Source organism: Stegodyphus dumicola, chromosome X1 (genome assembly GCF_044657685.1).
Source record: "Stegodyphus dumicola isolate Sdum_Otavi_A_Nest chromosome X1, ASM4465768v1".
NCBI classification, from domain to species: Eukaryota; Metazoa; Arthropoda; class Arachnida; order Araneae; family Eresidae; genus Stegodyphus; species Stegodyphus dumicola.
Genome location: NC_140780.1, coordinates 249,856,754 through 249,879,771, shown reverse-complemented (window position 1 = coordinate 249,879,771; position 23,018 = coordinate 249,856,754). Strand labels below are relative to the sequence as shown.

At 31.4% G+C, this 23,018-nt stretch overlaps 1 protein-coding gene across 5 annotated transcripts in view; it reads left to right on the top strand.

Moving 5' to 3' along the window:
- Cka (Connector of kinase to AP-1) overlaps positions 1–23,018 on the top strand; it is a 164,991-nt gene that overhangs the window by 47,108 nt on the left and 94,865 nt on the right. For all 5 annotated transcript variants that reach the window (XM_085807428.1, XM_085807430.1, XM_085807431.1 and 2 more), the window contains exons 2-4: positions 4,123–4,226; positions 8,706–8,782; positions 22,437–22,515. In XM_085807428.1, the coding sequence (XP_085663554.1) occupies positions 4,123–4,226; positions 8,706–8,782; positions 22,437–22,515 (260 nt within the window). The remainder of the gene's footprint in view (positions 1–4,122; positions 4,227–8,705; positions 8,783–22,436; positions 22,516–23,018) is intronic.

The window sequence follows — 23,018 nt, the reverse complement described above, 5'->3', positions numbered from 1 at the left end:
GCCATCAACTAAAGATCCCCAAATATAAAAGATGTTTTGACATGTAAATAGTAATATATCCTCCTGTGTTATAAGTACTCAGATCTTAAGCTGTTTAATAGATATAAAATTCACTTGATAAGATTGATTCACTTGAAATTTACTTGATAAGATTGATTCACTTGAAATTTACTTGATAAGATCAGTTCACTTGAAATTTACTTGATAAGATTGATTCACTTGAAATTTACTTGATAAGATCAGTTCACTTGAAATTTACTTGATAAGATTGATTCACTTGAAATTCACTTGATTGATTCACTTTCTGCTCTAGCTGTAAAACTTTTTGAGGAAATTTCCTTATGTTTCCTCTCCAAGAAAAAGTAAAATTTTTGTTTTTTTGAGGCAAAAATAAGTTTAGGGATTTTAGGCATTTTCCTCTCAACTACATAGTTTTCACATATTGTGTTTTGGCATCACACTTCCAAAGTTATACTTTCAGTATTCATTTTCTAAGGCTTTAACAAATTTACAAAGTTTTACTTTTAACAAAATTACAGAGTTTTTGCCTTTAACAAAATTTTGTATAATCTTATCTTTTGATTTCATGCGAGACTTCCATGTACCAACATCACCGCTTGCATATTTTGTATTTGTTAAAAAAAAGTCATAGGAAAAGTCTTTTGTCTTAAATATATATATAATGTTATATGAAATAAATGTGAGCAAAATGTATGTAATACTGGAAAAGATGGCATTAAAGAATGAATGAATAACTAAATATGTTTTCTGGCTAGATTAATAGGTTAGTATGATGTGCTGTGTGTACTAATGCTAATCCTTAGCATTATTAATTTCTTTCCTATGACATGAAATGGATATTAGTTGTGTTTAGCTGAGAGTGTTTTTATGAGTACTGTTTACTTTTATGTGTGATGTATTTCCTTGTTAGGTGGATACATTTGTAAAGGAAATTTGGTTTAATTTACTGAAAATTTATTCTTTATATAGCATTGATTTCAGATTAAATGGTTTCTTGCATTTGCTTTTGAAGACAGTTTAACATGGATATCTCTTCACTGGCATTAAATGTTTATGATTTGGAGAATACTTGGCTTTAGTGAACAGATTTTTGCCATTTTTGTCCAAAAGAGCATGGAGCCTTTTCCACATGAAATAAAGCCCACAAGTGGCTATAGCCATGAAATGGTGTTCCTGATTATTTTGTGACTGGCTGCATTGTGAAAAGGGAGTTCTAGGTTTTCCTATATATTATGCAAATACTTGTCAATTACTCTTATAAAGGCCTTCATAAAAGAATTCATTTTTGTAAATTAACCTTTGAATTCTTAACCATGATGAAACATAATTTCAGATTTGTTCCATGAGACTGGATTTGCCGAATATTCAAGTTCTCTTATGCCTGGTATTAATAATGGAATGTCTGGTATAAACAATTAGAATCAGTTTTTAAATCCATTTGTTTCATATTTTATACCCTGCCACAAATAATTATTGCTTTGGAGTTTTTTACCAAGTAAAAACATTCTTTCGTGAAATTTAATTCTGTATGATATATATGCATCTTATTACGTATGTGTAACACATTCTGTAATCTTTGTAGCACTTTAGAGTCATTAGGTTATTTTTAAAGCAGGAGAGATGAAAAATAATTATTTTTTTCGCGTTCCCTTCAACAGTAAGGGAATTACTCAGCGAGCGTGGATTGTTGCATTCTGTTTTTTTTTTTTTTTTTTTTTTTTTTTGCACGTGCTACGAATTTTCTTAATACGTCATTGTTACGAAATGAGTTTAAAAAAACCGTATTGTCAATATTTTCGGCCTGCCTACAAAGCCGAATTTCCAACAATTAAAGAATCCTTCAAAGGAAATAACTATGCACTTTGCAACGTGTGCGTGTATGACTTCATAATAAGTCACGGTGGAAGAAGCGATGTTAAGTGTAAAATGCATAAGTTAATGCTTCGGCTTCGACAACGTTAAAGAAAGTGGATGATTTTTTTCAAATTCGGCTACGAATTCGGATGCCGATGTCATTTTGGCAGAGTGTTTGTTTACTGCATTCCTCATTGAACATAACATGCCGCTAAGCGCTGCCGATCACGCCAGTCAACTTTTCAGATGGATGTTTCCCCACTCCAAGATTCCTCAGAAATATGCTTGTGCTCGCACGAAAACATCTTCTATTGTGAACGAAATTGCTTGCAATGCACAAAGTAAAACGATAGCTGCACTCCAGAATTCAGCATTTTCGGTGTCAATCGATGGCAGCAACGACAGCGATTGGAAGCTTTACCCCATCGTTGTCACATATTTCTGTGATGTATGAAAACTCATCTTTTGCATCTTCCATTGTTAAATGGAGACGCTACAGGGGAAAATATTGCCTCCTTGGTAATTAATGAGCTGAAACAACTTAACATTCCAATATCAAACTGCATTTCATTTGGTGCAAATAATGCTCATGTCATGGTGGGTGACAAAAAGGGTGTAGCCTCTTTCCTCAAAAAAGAACAAAATGAATTAATTGTTATTAGATGCCCATGCCACTTAATTAATTTGGCAGCAGAAAAAGCTGCAGCTGCTTTACCATTAAATATTGACCAGCTTCTGATTGATGTGTTTTTCTATCTGGAAAAAAGTGTAAAAAGGAAAGAAAACCTAAAGAATCTCCAAGAACTGTGCTCTGGTCAACTTTGTTAAAGAAGTTGAAGGGAAGAAGAAACAGTCTTCTAATAGCTGGGAGGAAAGGATTTTCTGTCTTCTTTCTTCGGATTTGAACAAAGCATATTGTAGTTTTGTGTTAAGTACCATTAAGATGTTTGAAAGTGTAAATAACCTTCTACAATCAGCTTCGCCAAAATCTCCCCTGCTTATCCAAATTCTTAATGATCTTTTAAAAGAACTTTATACTAAGTTTGTAAAACCATCCGTTGTGAAAAAGTGTGTTGATTCGTATTGCCTATAATAGTTTGGCAAATCAAAAGGATGACAATGATCTTATAATTGGAAATCAAATCAGGGAACTTGTAAATTCTTTGAAAGATCATGAGAAAAAAGAATTTTTTCAATGTGTTAGAAAGTACTTTTCCTCAGCCCGTGATTACGTTGTAAGGAAGTTTCCTTTGCAAAATGAAGTTCTTTTAAATGCTGAAGTGGCAAATTTGAAACAAATTGAAAATTCAGCTTTTGAAAAGATTATTGATAAATTTCTTATTGATAAATTCAATAAGTTTCTTATTGATAAATTTCCATTTTTGTTAACAATTAAAGAATTATTCTTATTGATTTTTTTATTGATAATTTTCTTATTGATAAATTTCCATTTTTGTTAACAATTAAAGAAAATGAATGCCATAATGATGCTTTAGATGAACTACAGAACCAATTTTCTGCTGCACAGTTTGAAGACTTTGCCAGTTCTGGAGAAGATAGACTTGATGTCCTCATTGGTACTTTAAAAAGAATAAAAAGAGCTGATGGAACACCAAAATATGATAGACTAGCAAGAGTTTTATGTGCTATTCTCGTAATTCCACACAGTAATGCTGAGTGCGAGAGAGTCTTCAGTGTTGTGAAGAAAAACAAAACTATGTTTCGTTCTTCAATTTCACCAAAAACTCTAGAAAACATTTTAATTGCTAAATGCTATGAGGAAACTAATTGTTATGACAGGAAATTTTCCAAAGAATTTTTGGCTAAAGCCAAAAAATGCACTCTAAATTCATTGCAATAATTTTTTTGTGTAACATTAAGTTCTTGTTTTATGTTTCCTAATAAAGTTTTTAGTCACTACTTAATTGAGATTTACTAATGTAAGTACAATTTTCTTTTTTCTATTTGTATAAATTGTTATTTTTTTAATATCAAAGCATGATATTAATTCTTCGTGTTCTTCTGAATTTGGAGAAATCTTCTGAATTTGGTGGGAGAAATCTTCTGAATTTTTTATCTTTAGAGGTTGGCAGGTATGCCACTACAATATGAAGGCATGCTAAGAAGGCGGAGAAATACCTTATAGCACTTTTTAAAATTATATTAATAAAACATAAATTTTATAGATGTTTAATATATTTTTAATTTCTTTTATTGGATACTTGAGTGTTTTTATACTTATTTTAGGCAAGGATTGCATTTTTACAAGGGGAGAGGAAAGGTCAGGAAAATTTAAAGAATGATTTAATAAGGAGGATAAAAATGTTGGAATATGCACTAAAACAAGAAAGGTAAGTGTACATATTGCATGTATTCATTTAAATTTTTCAAGAGCTGAATTGCAGCTTACAAAAAAATTAATAAGGCTCTTGCATTTTAAATATATTGCTTTCATTTAAAAACTGTCTTTTTGTTTGGTTAATGTGTTTTTGATCATCTGTTATGTGCTTTATATTTTGCTGTATGCCAATTAAAACAAATGAATTCACTTGTCTTTTATATGTATAATCAATTGTAACAGCTGTATGTGCTTTTAATTAATTTTATGTTTGCTTTTTCTCATATTACTTTGGTATTACGTACATTCTGTTAGTTTGATTCCATTATTCTCTTGCAAAATATCAGTAATGTGTGTAACAGCAAACGTTAATGATTTTAGTAGTATATCTAAGATGAACATAGGTATTAATTTAGAAGTCAAACAACAAAAATCAGCATTATATTTTCAAATTTGACTTCTAAATTAATACTTGTTTGCCGTGTTATTGCATCTTAATGAGCATATGTAATTAGCATAAATTAGAAAAGCAAAATGCTCTTCTTTGCTTGAGGCAAGCATCAGAAATAGCTTTTATACTTATAACCCTTGCCTTGAGTGCTTTCGTAAAAGAATTGGGAAAAAAAAAAAAAAAAAAAAAAAAAAGCTCACTGGAAAAGGAAAGGAAACAGTAAAATCAGGTGAAAAGCCCACCCCCCCATAAAAAAAAGCTCACTCTAAAAGGAAAGGAAACAGTAAAATCAGGTGAAATTTGTTAGTATGATTTAGCTGCCAACTCCCTCAGTTTTGAACACATTCCTGGTCTCTGGCATATCATCGTATCTCCTGGTTTATAATTTTTAGTCTTTATTCCCAACTATAAAGGAAAATATTTTGAGTAAATGAAATTTAAAGTGTGCAAATTTCACTCCCCTCTTTTAGTGATTTTCATCATAAGTTTTTTCTAATTAAAATATATCTAATGAGAAAAATTGAATTTCCCTAATCTGTGGCACACATTTATGGATTTATGGAGCCTTTTATGAAGATTCAAGCAATGTTTAATTATTACTTGTGTATAGTACATTACAAAATTTATCCACCCTGATTGTGATATGTACAGTAGTTGTTAATTTTATTAATATGTCAAAGTACTTTGATAAATAAAAGCTTTTTGGCCCTACTCAGGATTTTTTTCAGTGAAAAGTGTAGGAATATGAAATGAAAATAGTCTAGAAGCATAAAATTTAGAATATCTAATTAAATATTTTACATTAGAATCATATTAAGTAGTTCAATAATTTGAACCATGCACTATGCAATGAATTTAAGGGTAGTATGCAAATTTGGACTAGGTCAGTAACTTGAATTATGCACTGTAAAGCAAATTTATTTGGCCTTTTTTGAAGTTATATCTCGTTCAGCATGAAAACCTTCTAGGTTCTGCCTTTTGCCCCCAAATCTCCTGTTTTTTCCTAATTTTAAACCCTTTTGACCCGACTTTTGCATGATCAAAATTTAACTATGAAAAGTAGTTTAATGTTGACATACTAAAAGAAGTGTAATATGAGTTTAAAGTATTTAACATTTTTCGTTTCCTGGAAATCTCTTGGGACGGGGACTATTTGTCCCATTCACCTAGGATATTGTGATAATAACGTTACACTGCATGTGAATAAGTAATAAAGTTAAATGTACTGAATATTTTATTCTTGCAGTAGAAGTTAAGTATGATATGGCGTAAAGAAGTGATATGGCAAAAGCTGACAAATTTGGCAAATAGGTCAGGTTTCTTTAGTCATGTATTTGATTTGTAATTCCTTAAAAACACTGCAAACATAAAAAACCATTTAAAAATGGGTTTTATTTACCCAGTAGGGAATGAAATCTAATCTCTGGGATGTATGTGCCCATTAGGACCCAAAAGGTTAAGTTTGGCAGTTACGATGTGATCAAAATTTAAAAATTTATTTTATTATTTTATGTATATGCTATGCAGATGCACATATATGCACATGCACACACTGTCGAGAAAATATAAAAACCTTGAAAAAGTACTCGGCCATGATAAAACTCAACATGAGTAATGAGGAAACAAAGGTATTTTGAATTAGTCTGTTAATTGAGCAAACATAGATCAAGAACTGTTACATATAATTATGTGTTTGTTTCAACAATGGACTTGCACGGGGGCAAATGCAATCCTGAAAATTTTGTTGTTGGATAGTGTGACTGCTCTGCAAGTTCGCACATGTTACAAGGTGGCTATAACTAACATCTGAATATTTCTTGTTAGGGAAAGGCTTAGAGAGCTGACAGGCCAAGAGATAGTTCATACAGTATGCAAACATTTCCTGGAGATATTTACTGTGTGTGTAGTTGTGTTTTGTTGAAATAGCCTGTAATAGATACAATATATCATTTAGCAGTGCAAGATTGTAGATTATGTTAGCAGTTAATGCTTTCAGTCCCACTCTGTAAAATGACATATAGTAGGTAGAAATAAATAATTAGTATTATGTTTCTTAAGAAAGTTTAAGTCCAGGAGAAACTATTTCTTTTTTCATAGTATTTTCTTACTAGCTGTAGATGCAGAATGTCTCTTCTGTAATTACTTGCATAAATGTTATGTTTTTCATTTTATGAGCTTTTTCATATATACATATATAAAGAAAAAATTTTAAATTAATGAATTTTAAAGTTTATTTATAAAGACTTAAAAAGTAAAATCCTGTACTGTTGCTGCAAAGATAAAATTTAATTTGAGAGAGAATATATGAATGAAAATTATCTACTATGAAATGTGAAGTGAAATTTTGAAAGAGTACAAGTGTAAAAATTCCAGTAATTAATTTACACACTAATATAAATTTTCTTTTAAAATTTCTTGTAATGAATACTTCTAATTCTTAGTTCTACACAAAATCTGAAGTGAAATTTTGAAAGTAAATTTGTAAAAATTCCAGTTATTAAATATATACACAAGTATAAATTTTCTTTTAAAATTTCACTTCTTACAAATTTACTTTCAAAATTTCATTTCACAAGAGATAATATTCATTTGTATATTATGTTTCATACAGGTTGTCTCAATACCACATTTCAGAACTTCTAGCTGGGGTAGGATGCACCCCAGTGACTCAGAATCATACAACAATGCAGGGTCTGAAACATTTTTCTGATGCGATGGTGTTCGTCATTTTATGCAAGGATGCAGAGCTAGTAGGATAAATAATTATATGAAAGTGGAGTAAAACGATATGCATTTTGCATGTGGGGCTATAAATTGTAGTAAGCCAGCCACACAGTGCTTATACATGGATCGATATCCTATGAGACATAACCCAGCCACAATTTCTTTGCAATGCTGCACCAGAGGTTAGCCAAAACAGGTTCCTTTCAGAGAGCTGCCATGAATTGGGCATGGTCAGCATGGACTCCGGACATGGAAGGGAATGTGTTACATAAGGTACAGAAGACTCCAAGTTTGACTATGCGAAATGTCCCCGTTTTATCACCTGAAGTATTCTCAGAGAAAACAAAATGCATCCATATCATGTGCAGCATATCTAGACACTTCACCCGGGCGATTATACACATCGTATGGTATCTTGAAAAGTGTATTACAAAAAAAATTACTGCAGTACTACTTGAAAAGTGTACGGTTTTCCTGTTAATGTGCTCTTCACCAATGTGGCATTGTTCGCAAGATAAGGAATATTCACAATGCGAATTTCTCTGCAGCAGATAATCCTCATGCAATATGACGATGTCGTATAACACAGAGTCGTTTTTAGGTTAATTATAGGGCCAACATTGTGGAGGTATTATCTCATCAGATCTTACCTGTTGCCTTTTTGTCTAACCGGTTGTAACTACTTGATCTTTTCGCAGCAAGTTTTGCGACAACTTTTAGATGACAGACAGATTTCTGCATCGATACAACACACATTGGAATTCCAACACATGGGGCCCCTTCCCATTTCAGCCATAATGTCTGTACCCACCTAGACGACAGATTTGGCCAACAGTGAGATCGGATGTGGTGGTCCTGTGCGTTGGACTGCTTGACGAATCATTTCTTGATTTCTTTTTATGGGGCATATGAAGATACTGGTTTATAACACATGCGCTGTAAATGGTCGGCATGCATTGAAGTCGGTAGATGAATTTTCGAATACTCTCTTTGGCTCATGTTACTTTTGTCCTTGTAAATGTGTATTGACTTATCTGGATGTCTTTTAATTTCTGATGCTTCTATCATCAGAGCGTCAGGAAAGCATTTCCGACCCTGCATTACTATATGATTCTGAATTATCGGAGTGCACCCTACCCATGCTAGAAGTCTTGAAACGTGGTACTAAGATACACTATATATATAGAAAGTATCTCAGTATATATATCTATGTATGTTTTTTCTTCCTTTATGATGAATATTTATTGTATATGATGGTAGTTAACCTAGATTTTGTCGAATAAATATTTTGAGTTTCCCCCCCCCTTTTTTTTAAAGAGTGAAGTTGCATAAGCTGAAATATGGAACTGATCCTAATTTCTCTGATTTAAAAGCTCCTATTTTTGATGATATTGGTAAGTATCTTTTTAAAAATTTAATACTTACATGTGTGTATGTATGCAGTTATTATTTTTGAATTGAGGTTTTTCTCACTGTATTGATTTGTATTGATCAAGAACTGAAATTCTTCTAATAGGATAATAAAGTTGTATGATTTTACAGTTATGTCAAATATTCAGGACATATTGAATTGTACTCACGCAATAGGAAAATAAATTAATGGTACATGTTTTCTTTTTTTTTTTAATTTTTAATAATTTAATTTTTAATAAACACTTTTCTGAGTGCTTCAAAAAAAGTATCTTTGTGTTTGTTATGAAGGTGCAGTACACACTTATAAGTCAAAATCGGGGCAACAGAAAATAAATTTTCCACATTTTGTGGTTTCTGTTTTGAATGGTCTCAAGTTATTTGGCTGAAGATTAATTTTGTACAAATATTTAGCAAAATTACCATACCTAGGAATAAAGCGTAATTTTAAAAATCAGACTTGCTGTTGAAAGGATAAAAATTGGCGTGACTAGTTTTGCCGGATGATGATTTTTCGTTTAATTTATAGTCACTTTTTTATTACAATATGCCATACAGAAGCTCTTGGATAAGATCTTCATAAGATTTATATGCACTGCCATATTCAGATCATCTTTTGCTAAAATGTTGAACTTGACAAAGTTGAGTTAGCTAGAAAGCTGAGGTTTACTCCAGTGAATTCACTAATGTCTAGATGAATCAAAAGCAACTTATTGACAAACTTCTATACTTGAAGTTTTCTTCAGTAATGTTTGGCTAGGTTTATTTGATTATGGTAAAGCATGTGAGGGTTATCTGCCTGAGAAGAGGGATGTCATTGTTGACTTTTTTCTAAGGAAAACACTCATATGCACAAGTAAGTTATTTAGTGAAAAATAATCATGGATGACATTTTCAGCCAGAATTTCCATATGCTTGCTTAAATAAGAGCTAAACAGAAAGAAGTTATTCTCGAAAAATAGTGCACTCATCTATAGACATGCTGTTTTTTTATACACTCATGTCCATAAATTAAGGATAATGCAAAATCAGGCAAAGGAAGAGTTAGAAGCAAAACAAATTTGACTTATTTGTAAAGCTTATTTATTAAACAAAAGGTAAAGAGCAAAAAAAGATGCTATATGTGTGATATTTAAGAATTAGCGATTTTTTTCTCCCTGGAGCAAATTACAAAAAAAAAAAAAAAAAAAAAAAAAAAAAAAAAGAAAAGAAAAAAAACCTATTTACAAAAAACCAATATTACATGGTTGGTATGATTGTTAATACATTGTATATCTCCCAGACGATGCAATACAGTCCCTACAACGCCTAGGCATGCTGAGTATCAAATTATCGATCTGATCTTGGGGGGGGGATATTATACCACTCAGAAAGCAATGCTCTCTGAAGTTCCGGTAGACATGTAGGAGGAGGTTGATGGGCTGCAATTCGTCGGCAAAGCATGCCCCACACGTGCTCTACTGGATTCAAGTCCGATGAGAATGCTGGCCAGTCCATACGGGTGATATCCTCCGATTGAAGGCATTCGCTTACGATGTTTGCACGGTTGAGGACGGGCGTTGTCATCCATAAACAAAAATTGTGCGCCCATGGCATCAGAATCAGATTGCAAGCTAAACCTGGACTCGTCGGAAAACATCACACAAGCCCACTGTTGCGGTGTCCACAACGCATGCTCTCTACTCCAGGCCAACCAACCGCAGGCGACAGTGAGTTGCAGTAAGTGGAACACATCTGACAGGTCTACGAGCATATAGACCAATCTGTCCTAAGCGTCTGTACATAGTCTGCCTTGAAATTGTCGTACCTGTGGCTGAAGAGAGCTGACGAGACAGGTCTGAGGCTGTGCTCCGCCTGTTTCTTTTGGCAGTAACTGCCAAATACCGGTCCTCATTCGGCGTTGTAACTCTGAAGCGACCTGCGCTGTAACGTCTACTCACATTACCATCATCTTGGAATCGTTGCCAAAGCCTGGAGATGACACTCTGGGCAATTTCAAGTTCGTCTGATACTTCCAGTTGGGTACGCCCACATTCCAGACAGCCGATAATTCTACTACGTAAAAAATCATCCAAATGCGTCCTTTGTGTCATAACTATTCGGTTATTGCACTGAAATGCTTATAAAGCACCTGCAAACAATTTTACTTCTTTGCCTGTATTTCTTACATATCACTCACTCTCTTACACTCTCGTCATTGTGACGTACCATCGGTGTCATCTGCTTACTTTCTGAAATTTGCATATGAGTCTTGAAGATGTGTGTAGTGATTTTACAGGTGATATATTTATTTTAGAGTTCGATTTCCGCGTGACTCCGAATTATCCTTAATTTATGGACTTGAGTGTAAAAGCACTCTGAGTTATCTTAATTGCTGAAGGACAACAGTGCGAGTCATTTCACTATCTTCATAAAACAAATGTTTTGGAAGTATAATTTGATGTTATCTTCTTAATTACTGTATTGCCGGAGAATAGGACACTTTTTTCTTTGAAAATAGGTCAGAAAAATGGGGTGCGTCTTATATGTCGTTTCTTATTGTGTCGGTACGTCATTTGTGAATGGGTCAAAGTTTCATGACATGCTGTGAAAATAGAGTCAGTGGTTAAATTATTTAAGAAGTGTGGCCATTAGCAATGCACTGGATGGTACAGAGGACAATTTGTTGCATGTTGGCTCATGCTGAGGTTTCAAGTGACTCTTCATTTAGCTCTGTTGATCAGTGTCTGGGTTTTGATGAAGGAGATTAAAAGGTGCTCTTTCCCAGATAGACGGGCATTTCCAGAAAGTATTACTTTCAATTTAAAATACTGTAAATTCATTATAATGATCAGTAATAAAGTTTTATCCTTCAAAAATGTGTAGAAAATAGGGGGTGCGTCTTATATGCCAGGAAATATGATAATTATTTGTATTGGTTCCAAAGCAGCTGTATGTGGAAATTACACAGAGGTACTTTTCCATCAATACATTATCAGAGTCATTAAATATGAAGCATGCATTTCATACATCTGCTACAATTAAGTTACCAACTGTTACTATTTTACTTCATAATGTGTGGAGAATTCTTTATTGAATCTCCGCACTCTATGCTGATTAACTTTAATTTTCAAAGCGTGTCCTTAGTATTATATTTGTAACTGTATTTATTATTATTAATCATAACTGTGATATGGAATATTGCAGTAGCAATTTAGAAAGAACAATGTTTTTGTAGATCTTATAATCATCATTTAGCTCTTATCCAACATATAAAAATGATTTATGGGGCAGCTGGTCGAAAGTTAAAAAAAGAAAATCTTTTTTTAAAGAACCATGCAGCGTCACTTGTGAATAAATAGCCTTAAAGGTATTCTAAACTTTGATGGGAAGTTGTTTACAGTGAAATCGAAACTTTCATCCCTGGTAAGTGCATTGTTTATTTTTATTTGAAGTGGCTAAATATATATATATATATATATATATAAACTAATTAAAGTCTAATTAAATATGGGTGGATTGAAGCCACCAAATATCCTAAATGTCGAAGGTAATTTAGTGAAAGTTGGAAGAAGTGGAAACAAAAATTACAGATTTACATGTTAGCGTCTGGTGGCATTACCAAATCTCCTGAAATTAAAGTAGCTATTTTATTGCATATTATTGGTGAAATACTTGAAAAGTTTAATAATTTTAATTAAAATGAAGAAGATAAGAAGGATATTGACAAAGTAATTGAAGCTTTTGGAAATTATTGCATACTGAAAGCAAACGAAATGTTGATAGATATAATTTTTTTATCGAACACAACATGTAGATTAATTGTTTGATGATTTTTCAACAGAGTTAAAGAAATTAAGTAGTAACTGTGGATTTGTTGGATTTAAAGGTAGTTTAATTAGAGATAGAATAGTAAGTGGGATTTTAAATGAAAATCTTAAAAAAAGATAGATTATTAAGGGAAGATCAGTTAACATTGGAGAAATATATTATAATGTGTAAAGCTCCTGAATTAGCGGAACTCCGGCTGAAAACTTTAACTGAAGAAAATAAAATAAATTGATCAAGCAGTATAAAATTCCACCTTTAGAGGAAAAGAATCAGCATTGTAAGAAAAAATTCTATGTAAAACAAAAGCAACAAAGTATTAAATCATCTTCAAAATATCTGGGAAATAAGTATAATAATACAAAACCATGTGGAACTTTTCATAAGTTATACACTTGTCCTGCTTATAATAAGATTCACTTATACTGTAAAAACAAAAATCATTTTTCTAAAATGTGCATATAAAAATGTTAATGTTTTGCAGAATAATTTAGGAGATGAGCTGCATTATAATGTCAATGAATGTATTTTAGGATAAGTAGAAGATAAAAATCCCTTTTCTAAGAATAAAACAGAATGGTTTGAAAGACTAAAAGTAAACATATCTAAATATTTATTTGCTATGTTCTATAGTGTAGCCATTGCCTAAATTTAAACAGTTAAATTTAAGAGATAAATGTTTTAATCAAATGTCACTTTAAATAATTACAATGGTTCTAAAATTGATGTAATTGGAAAATGTAAGTTCTAATGTGAGACATCTAAAGGTGATAAGGATGAAGTAGAATTATAAGTAGTAGCATGTGATAAAATTGTTCCAGCTATTTTAGGTTTATCTACAATGCAAAAATTAAACCTAGTACAAAGGATTTGTACAGTGAATCTTGAATCTAGTAAAAAGTTACCAGAATCTTTAAATGGATATTAAGATTTATTTAAAGGAACTTGGAATTTAACTGGATATACCTATCACATTAAATTAAAACCAGAAGCCATTGCGTAAAAAAGTGACCTGTAAGAAAATTCCACTTAGTTTATTAAATCCATTTAAAAAGGAACTGGCAAGAATGGGAAAAGATAGTATTATAAAGAAAGTTAACAGAATTTATGAATCCATTTCTTGTAGTTAGAAAAAAGGATGCTAATTTAAGAATGTGCATAGATTCTCAGCACCTTAACCAAAATATACTGAGAGAATATTATCACATACCAACCTTTGAAGAAATTTCATCTCGAAGGACAAATGTGAATGTGTTTAGTATTTTAGATGCAAACAAGGCAGTTTGGTAAATTAACTGTCAGATTTAAGTAATAAATTTGCTACATTTAAAACTCTGTTTGGTAGATATATTGTTTATTAAGGTTGCAATTTGGACTGAGTTCATCACCAAAAGTTTTTCACAGAAGTTTTTCTGAAATTACTAGTGATTAAAAGAAGTTTAGATATATATATATAGATGACTTATTATTTTGGGGAAAGGATAAAAAAGAACATGATTTAAGATTAAAAAAAAGTGCTGGATAGAGCCAGAGAAAAGAATTTTAATAAATTTAAATTTGGGCTGAATGAAGGCAAATATATAGGACATATATTATCTAAAGATGGTTTAAAACCAGATGAAGACAAAATTAAGGCTATTCTAGATATAAAACCACCAAAAAGTGTCAAAGAATTAGAAACCTTCCTAGGATAAAAAAAAGGATAAAAAAAGAACATGATTTAAGATTTTAAAAAAAAGTGCTGGATAGAGCCAGAGAAAAGAATTTTAATAAATGTAAATTTGGGCTGAATGAAGTCAAATATATGGGACATATATTATCTAAAGATTGTTGTTTAAATTCAGATGAAGACAAAATTAAGGCTATTCTGAATATAAAACCACCAAAAAATATCAAGGAATTGGAAACTTTCCTAGGTATGATTACATATGTTTCGATATTTATACCATATGTATCGGAATTGACATAATGTTTAAGAGACATGTTGAAAAAACAAGTTAATTAGAACTAGAAAAGAACTGGAACGCATTACGTGAAAAAGCATTTAGAAGACTAAAAGGTGTCTTAGTAAATAAACCCGTTTTACAGTATTATATAAACATGCCATAGTTTTATCTGTAGATAAATCTCAAGGAATAGAAGCTGTCTTACTGCAGAACAATTTACCACTAGTATAATGAATTTAAGACGGGGTTCTCAACCGATGGTAAGCAAGAGAAAAATAGGCGGTATGCAAAGAAGCAAAGTATTTTTAACCATTAAATTCAAAAATTAAAACCCCAACATTCTGGTTTTTTCTGTAACATTTATGCGATCTGAGCTTTGTTCAAGATTGGTGGTGGTAGTAGTACTTTGTAGTGGCAGTATCATAGGTTTTCAATTTTTGTTTAGATCGTACGCGTTAGTCAAAAGGTTGATAACCGCTGATCTGAGGCATTAGCAAATAAACAGAAGAATTAACAGAGAACAGGAAACTTTATCCATTATATTTGCGTGTGAAACATTTCACCAGTATATATTTGGAAAATATATTACAGTGGAAAGTGACCATAAACCATTGGAATCAATTTTCAAAAAGTTATTAAATAAATGCCCAGTAAGATCACAAAGTATCAATTTGAGATAAAATATATACCAGGAAAAAAGTTTTTTTTTATAGCGTATGTGTTATCAAAATCATATACTGATAAAGGATCTGATTTCTTCAAAGGAGACATCAAAGCCCATGTTGGATTAGTCATACCAGTGTGTAAAGACAAAATGTGTACCAATGTGTAAAGACAAAATGGAAAATTTTCAACTGGAAACAGAAAGAGATGAAGAACTACAAGTTTTGGGAAAAGTTAATAAAACTGGATGGTCATATAAAAAATGTATAGTTCCAGAACTGGCAAAACCATATTTTAACTTCAGAGAACTATCAGAAGCAAATGGGTTAATATTTAAAAATTCCCGTGTTGTTGTACCAAGGATTTTATGAAAAATGTATGGCTTCAGAACTGGCAAAACCATATTTTAACTTCAGAGAACTATCAGAAGCAAATGGGTTAATATTTAAAAATTCCTTGTGTTGTTGTACCAAGGAGTTTATAAAAAGATATGTTAAGTAGAACTCATGATGAGGATTTAGGAGTAGTAAAATGCAAGAACAAAGCAAGAGAAATGTTTTTAGGCCAGGAATGTCAAAAGAAATTGAAGATTTGGTGCTGAATTGTCCAACATGTTTAAGTTTACAAAAGGCTATTACTAAAGAACCAATGATATCTAAAGAAATACCTATGGTCCATGGGAAGTATTGGGGACAGATCTCTTTGACTTTCAAGGCAGGGATTATCAAATAGAAAATATGTTGAAATTTGACATTTGAAAGATTGTCGAGTGTAGCAGTGATAAAGCAATTGAAATAGTTTTTTGCTAGGTATGGTATTCTGAAAATAGTGTATTCAGATAATGGTTGACAATGTAGTCACAAGAAATTTAAAGACTGTTGGAATTTAAATTTAAAGAACGATGGATTTAAGGATGGAATTCTGAAACCAGAACTTCAAGTCCAAATTACCCACAATCAAATGGAGTGGTTAAAAGACATATTCAGACTGTCAAGCAAATGTTAGAAAAAGCTGTAGTTGGTAACAAGGATCCACATTTAGTATTACTGGAAAATAAATTAACTCTCTTATTTCAGCTGAAATTCAGTCACCTTGAGAATTTATGTTTGGAAGAAAAGTAAATGCATAGACTCCAACTACTACGGATTCTCCGTAGTTTCTACGGAAATTCATGAAAAACTACGAGCTACGAAAAGTATGGAAAAAACTACGGATTTTACAGAAACAAGAGCAGGAGAACCAGTACGCAAAACGGAACCAACTAATTCATCCAATGATTGGCTGAATACTCGTGCTATCATATATCACGTGTTGAGTGCGTTCCTAGTTTTGAAGAATTAGCCAATCGTAGATCAGTAACTCCAACCATTAACGACTTATCAATAGTTCCACCCAATTGTCTGTCTCCCAGGTTCCTCGCTGATGTGTGTTTAAGCTGAATTCGGCTGCATTGTGTAGTTAACGGCGAGAGCTTAGCGTGTGTCTTGTGAACTGTGAATCAGGTGAAAGATTTTTAATCATAATGCTGCCTCGAACGAAGAAGCCAAAATTATCAAAGCAGAAGTTTAAAGATTCATATTCTTCAGAATTTCCATGCATTAAAGCGTCCGAAATTTCTGTGAATCACGCACACTGCAGTGTATGCAACAAAGACTTCTCAGTTGCTCATGGTGGAAAAGATGATTGTAAACGGCATGTGTTTTCTCAAAAGCATATAGAACTTGGCACCGTAAAATCTAAAGAAATAACAAATTTCTTAATAAAAGATGATGAAACAGATCCTATAAAAGCCAAATGCTATTTTGTTCGTTTTTTAATTGAACATAATCTACCGCTTTTTGTTTCGGATCATTCCAAAGAGCTTTTCAAAGCAATGTTTCCGGATTCTGCCATAGCAAAAAAATTTAGCTGCGGTCATACCAAAACTGCTGCTATTGTGAAAACGCTGGCAGAAAATACTGTTGCTGATATTATAAAATCAGTGTGCAGTACATCATTTTCTCTAAGTACTGATGGAAGTAATGATCTCTGATGGAAGTCTCATTTTCATCTGTTCTTTACTTGATGAATACTTTTCCATCCATTATTGATGAAAAATGTCTTAACCAAGTAGAAATTGAATTTTCCATGTATCAAGTAGATGATTTGAAAGAAATTGTAGATTTGCGTATTGATATAGCATGGGGAGAAATTGCCAAATTAAAAAATATGAATGGGTGTATTAAATACAAAGTATTGCCTTCTGTAATGCTTGCTGTCTTAATAATACCTCATTCAAATGCAGCTTGCGTAAGAATTTTTTCTATTGTTAAAAAAAATCAGACAGAATTTCGACCAAATTTAGGTCTTAAAACTCTTGAAGCAGTTTTGATTGAAAAAATAAATATGCAGGCAAATGAAGAACTGTGTTATAAAAAAACATTCTCAAAATCAGAACTTAAGCTTGCTAAGCATGCTACATAATTATGCGTATTTTGTTTAATACTTATATGTATCATTCTTGGTTATTTAAATTTTATTTCCCTGTAGAAATCATATCCAGAATAAAGATATGATTTATAGCTTCTGATTTTTTCTATGATTAGTAGTGATTTGAAGTACTTTTTATTAGTGAATGCTTGAGGAGTTAAAAGAAAATTTCTAATTAAATGTGCATATAATTTACAAGGTATATTTTTAATTATTCAGTTTTATATGTATATGGATTTTAAATGTAATAAAATTGATTACAATTAATTATTAATTTAAAATTAATGAATGGTTAATTACAACATACGCTACGCGCACATTTTCGAAGTTGTAAAAATGTCGTTCGCGCGTTGACTACTGACAAGGTTTGCTGAAGGTTGGAGTCTATGTAAATGGATTGATGCCTATAAAAGAGAATCTCATCCATACTAAACGATATGAAAGCATAAACAGCATTTACTGAAGAGACAAACCTTACAAAAAAGTTATTATGACAGGAATTCAAGATTATTAAAATAACTGAATCATATGTACATAAAAGAGGAAGGGAAAAAACTGAACGAAAGAGGGAAAGTTATAGAAGAAGGAGAAAGATCACATTCATACATGATTATAAGAACAGAGAAAGGAACAGAAGAGACATTCTTAAAGGAACTAATTGCAAAGCGTTTACAGTGCAAAACAACTATGAAAATGAGAGTCATGAAGATGTGGATGAACCCGAGGTACCTGAGATTAGTAGGAGTACTTCAAATTTAGATGTGCCTCTAAGTTCTTCAGAACCTAGCAGAAATGTGCCACTAAATACTGAAAGAGGTATTGTATCACCAAATTTCACAAATGGACATAGCTATGTTACTTGATCTGGTAGGACTGTTAAAAAATCTCATTATTTAAAAGAATATGTGTAATTTTGTTATTATTTCTGTTAAAAAAGAGAGATGTCATATATGTTACTGTACCTGTATTTATTATTATTATTAACCATAACTGTGATATAGAATATTGCAGTAGCAATGTAGAATAAACAATGTTTTTGTAGATCTCATCATCATTTAGCACATATCCAACATATAAAAATGATACATTTAGCATAAAATTCATAAAAATTATATTATGTGTCTGTGTGCATATGCATTTAGAAGCACAATTCTGTATTTTTGCAAAATTTTTAATAATTTATAACTAACTCTGAAATTGTTTTTGACAATACGACAAAGACCAGTAGAGAGTATTTGTTCAGACATGTAGAGAGTAACAAGTTCGGTATGATTTTTCAATTTTTTTTATCAATGCTAAATTAGTTACAGTAAAAACTAGGCGCCCCACTAGGTTTTTGAAGGGAACAATAGTGTATACCTAAAATGTTTGCTTAATAGTGGCATAAATTTTATAGGGTTGAAATCAAGTTTGTGAATATTTACCCAGCAAGAAATCATCATAAGCTGTTTTATGACAATCATTAGAAGTGAAATAAAAGCTTATTAATAACAATTATAATCCAGAAACAACCTTCAGGAATCACTGTGTATGGAAAATGGCATTACTTTCTACTGCATGTTATTTTTCATTACACATAACTGTCCATTTCTAGCAAAACACTGCTGTTAATTTATTTAAGAAGCTTAAAAAACATATACAAATTTATTACATCAACATCTAATAAAATATTTACCATGTAATCAAATATGTTATAAAGCTCCTCTGAAACCAAAAAAGATGGCAAAAAAAGCAACTCTTCTCTGCCTCCCTTTCTGAAGATTGTGAAGACTACTGAAGCATCTGTAGATTTTTTAGAAGTAAATTGAAACTGTGCATCAGTAGAGAAATCTTCAATTGTTCTTTTAAAGAAGGATCAGGTGTGTAAAGGCTTCATTTGAATCAAGAAAGGATGCTAGTATGCATGACATAACTAAAATCAAGGATCCCTGTATCTGTTGACACAGCAACTAATGCAACAAATGCCCTATTCTGTTGTACGGAATAAGTACATGAAATTAAACAAAGATTAAAAATATTGTGCAAGACAAATTCACTTGATGTAGCTATTGATCTCATTTTGGAAAAAGAACATTGTGCAAATCGACTTATTTTTCTGTGTGCATCAAAATATAACCAGTTATCACCTGCCAAATGCCTTGTAATACTAACTGGTATTGTTTCATTCAAAGAGGAAGTTGCAACCCTATTTAGGAATTTAAATTCCATAAATATAATTTCTACATGAAATTAATTCTATGCCTATGGGTACTTTTCCAGAACATTGTTTGAAAGGTGGTCTTTCTAAGATTTCAGTTTGCCATCCAGGAACTTTATAATTTATTTAACATTATTTGGATTATTAATAATAATAAATAACTTTTGATGGTAAATCCATTTAAGTAAAGCAATATTCATAATTTTAAGATTTAAGATGGTTATTTTTTAGCCTTTTTATATATGGTAAGTTTTTACATTTGTACGTCATTTAAATGTAAATTTTATACTGTGCACTTTAATTGTATGATTTGGAAGCATATGTTATAAATCTAGAGTGCCATAACTATTTTGCATGTGCTTCTTTATTGGTAAATGACAGAAGTGCATTTTATTTTAAAAGCAATATGATTTTTTCCTTTTTTTTTATGCTTGTGCAACTTGATCATCAGCAGAATTAAAGGAAAATCATTTAAAGTTTAGCAGCTCTTATTTTCTTAATCTAAAATGACAAAATGCTACTAAAATAGCTTGTAGAGGGCAGGTTGTTGGTAAAGTATATGATGGCTGTCTGCTTTAGAAGATGCAACTTCATGGATTACTTTACAACAGGAACTGGCATTTATATATGCGACACTTTGAGGAAAATTTGTAGCCTCTTTTCCTGTACAGACACTCCATTTTTTGGCAACGTAATGTGAAATGAACTATCAGAGCTCACTGTTCTTAATAATATCAAGATGTTTCAGAATATGAATAGCTAATTATTGAAAGTTTTTTCTTGGACTTGATTGCAGGAATTGATAACAAAGAAATTCCATGTTACTGTATTAGATGCAGTATTTTACATCAATAAAAATTTGAAAATTTAGTTGTATGGGGGTATTTTACATTGTATTTATCTTGCTGGTTTTTTTAACAGTGATTATCAGTTCTTTAGAGGAAAGATGCATAATTTTTCTTCTTTCTGAATTGGCTGAACAGCTTTGGGTGAGGATGTGATAGTGACTATGAGGATGTGATTTCAAGTGAATGCAAATAAATATATAGGTGTGTACAATGAAGCATTGTTTTAATAGTCAAGTAATTCTGACTGCTGTTTTAGAAATTGTTTCTCGAGTTAATGAATGCTGATGTAATTGACGATATTAAGCTCAATCGAAAGGTAATTAATCTCTAACTGACACATTAGGCACTTTAGACACTGCAACAAAGATTTTTATTGACAACATCCAGTCTACTTATGAGCATTTCAAAACTATTAAAATTTAAAGAAAACCATTCTGTGTATTACTGATATCAAGTTCTGAATAATTTTTGAATTCTTTAAATAACTGGTTTTGTGTTGTGCATAAGTATGTAAAATATGTTACTGTTTATTCAGGTAAATAATAACAATATTTTAAAATACATTTATTAAATTATATGTTCAGTATTTAAAAATCAAATATTAATATTTGTTTTAAAATATGGTTTCATCCATATATTATTGCAGAAAGTTTTATAATTACATTCTTGTTCTTTCCAGTATATCTGATCCCCTCTGCTTATAGGTTCACTTTTGCCAAGTGCAAAAATGTTCTTTATGAGAAGCTTTACTTATTTAATGAATTCTTAGAAAAAACTAAGAGGCTTTATAACTGTAGACTTGGTGGAGGTCATTTGGATCCCTTGAAAAAAGTATTGGGTTGTATGTATATAACAAAAATTGCTGGGTGTAGAATTGTAAACTTATTAAAATGTGAAATGTTAAGACATTAGAATTCTTGGGAAAGTGTTTAAAAGTATGCAAGAATGCTACTTGGAATTAACTTCTTATTGCATCAATAATGCTACATTTGTGTCTTGAACATTAAAAAGAATTCATTAGATTAAAAGGAGATTGCATTAAGGGAGAGTTGGAAATCTTTCGTATGAGAGAAGTGTAAAGATGATTAAAAAAAGTCATATAGAGAATGTTTGTTCTATAATGTTAGCCTTATTTTGTAAAGTGCTTGAGGTATTATTTTGTGCATATTTATTAATCTGACTGGAAAAGTATCTGGAAGCATTAAGTATGGTGGCCTCACATTTGGAAGAAGATGAGGAATAATTATCTGACAATTTATTGCTGAAAATGAGAAACCAGACTGACTTTTATTATGGGATGAAGAAGCTGATGTGGAGATAACCTGTTCATTGCCTCAGTAAATTTCTTAATGGACTTTAACCTGTTCATTTGCTTCAGTAAATTTCTTAATGGACTTCCTGCCTATACCGAATGTGTTGCCAGCAAAGTGCTTCTTTTAGAAGCTGCAAACCTTGGTTGTGCCTCTTTGTGATTGAAGTCTAGAAACTGTATTTAATAAATAAAGTGTGTAGCAGCATTTTTCAGTCATCTCATATAAACACTTAAATGCCCTAATAAGAAGCTTATTAAAATGTGGAATTTTTTATAGTTTTTTACTGATACTTTTTTCAATATTTTATCTTCCATACATATGTAAATAATAAATTTTTTAGAGTAATATTTACCATAATTTTCATATTTACATTCATATATATTTTTCTCCTTTAGATGAACCTGTTGATGGCGATCCTCTAATCACTAGCAATAGTAATGTGTCTTGGCGTCAAGGACGACAGTTACTTAGACAGTAAGACTTATTGTAAAATATGTTTTAGCTACATTCACATTATTAATGTTTATCTTCAGTTGAACTTTTATGTAAGGCACATTTTATTGGTATAGAAGAAGTATTTACCTGCTTTAACATATTTTTACTTGGGTGAAATTTGTATGTATGCTAGAAATCATGCCAATTTTTTATAATTTCAAGATACTGTTATTTTTAATTAGAATGTCTTAAGAAAGCATTGGAAAATTTGAGGCATCAGTCATCCTTGAGGCTGAAATTTTCACACTGAAACTTCTCAAACCACTTTTGAACGGCACTTTCACCGCTCCATATTGCACTTTTTTTATATAGAGCACAACTTTTATGAGCAGTCTGACTAGCATTATTTCCTTTGTAAAAGTAATAATAAGCATAATATGAGAAAAACAAATTTTTAGTTTCTCTGTTTTCAGCACTACAGGGATTTCATTCTATGGAATAAACTTCAAGTGGACATATATTTAATATAAATTGAACAGAAA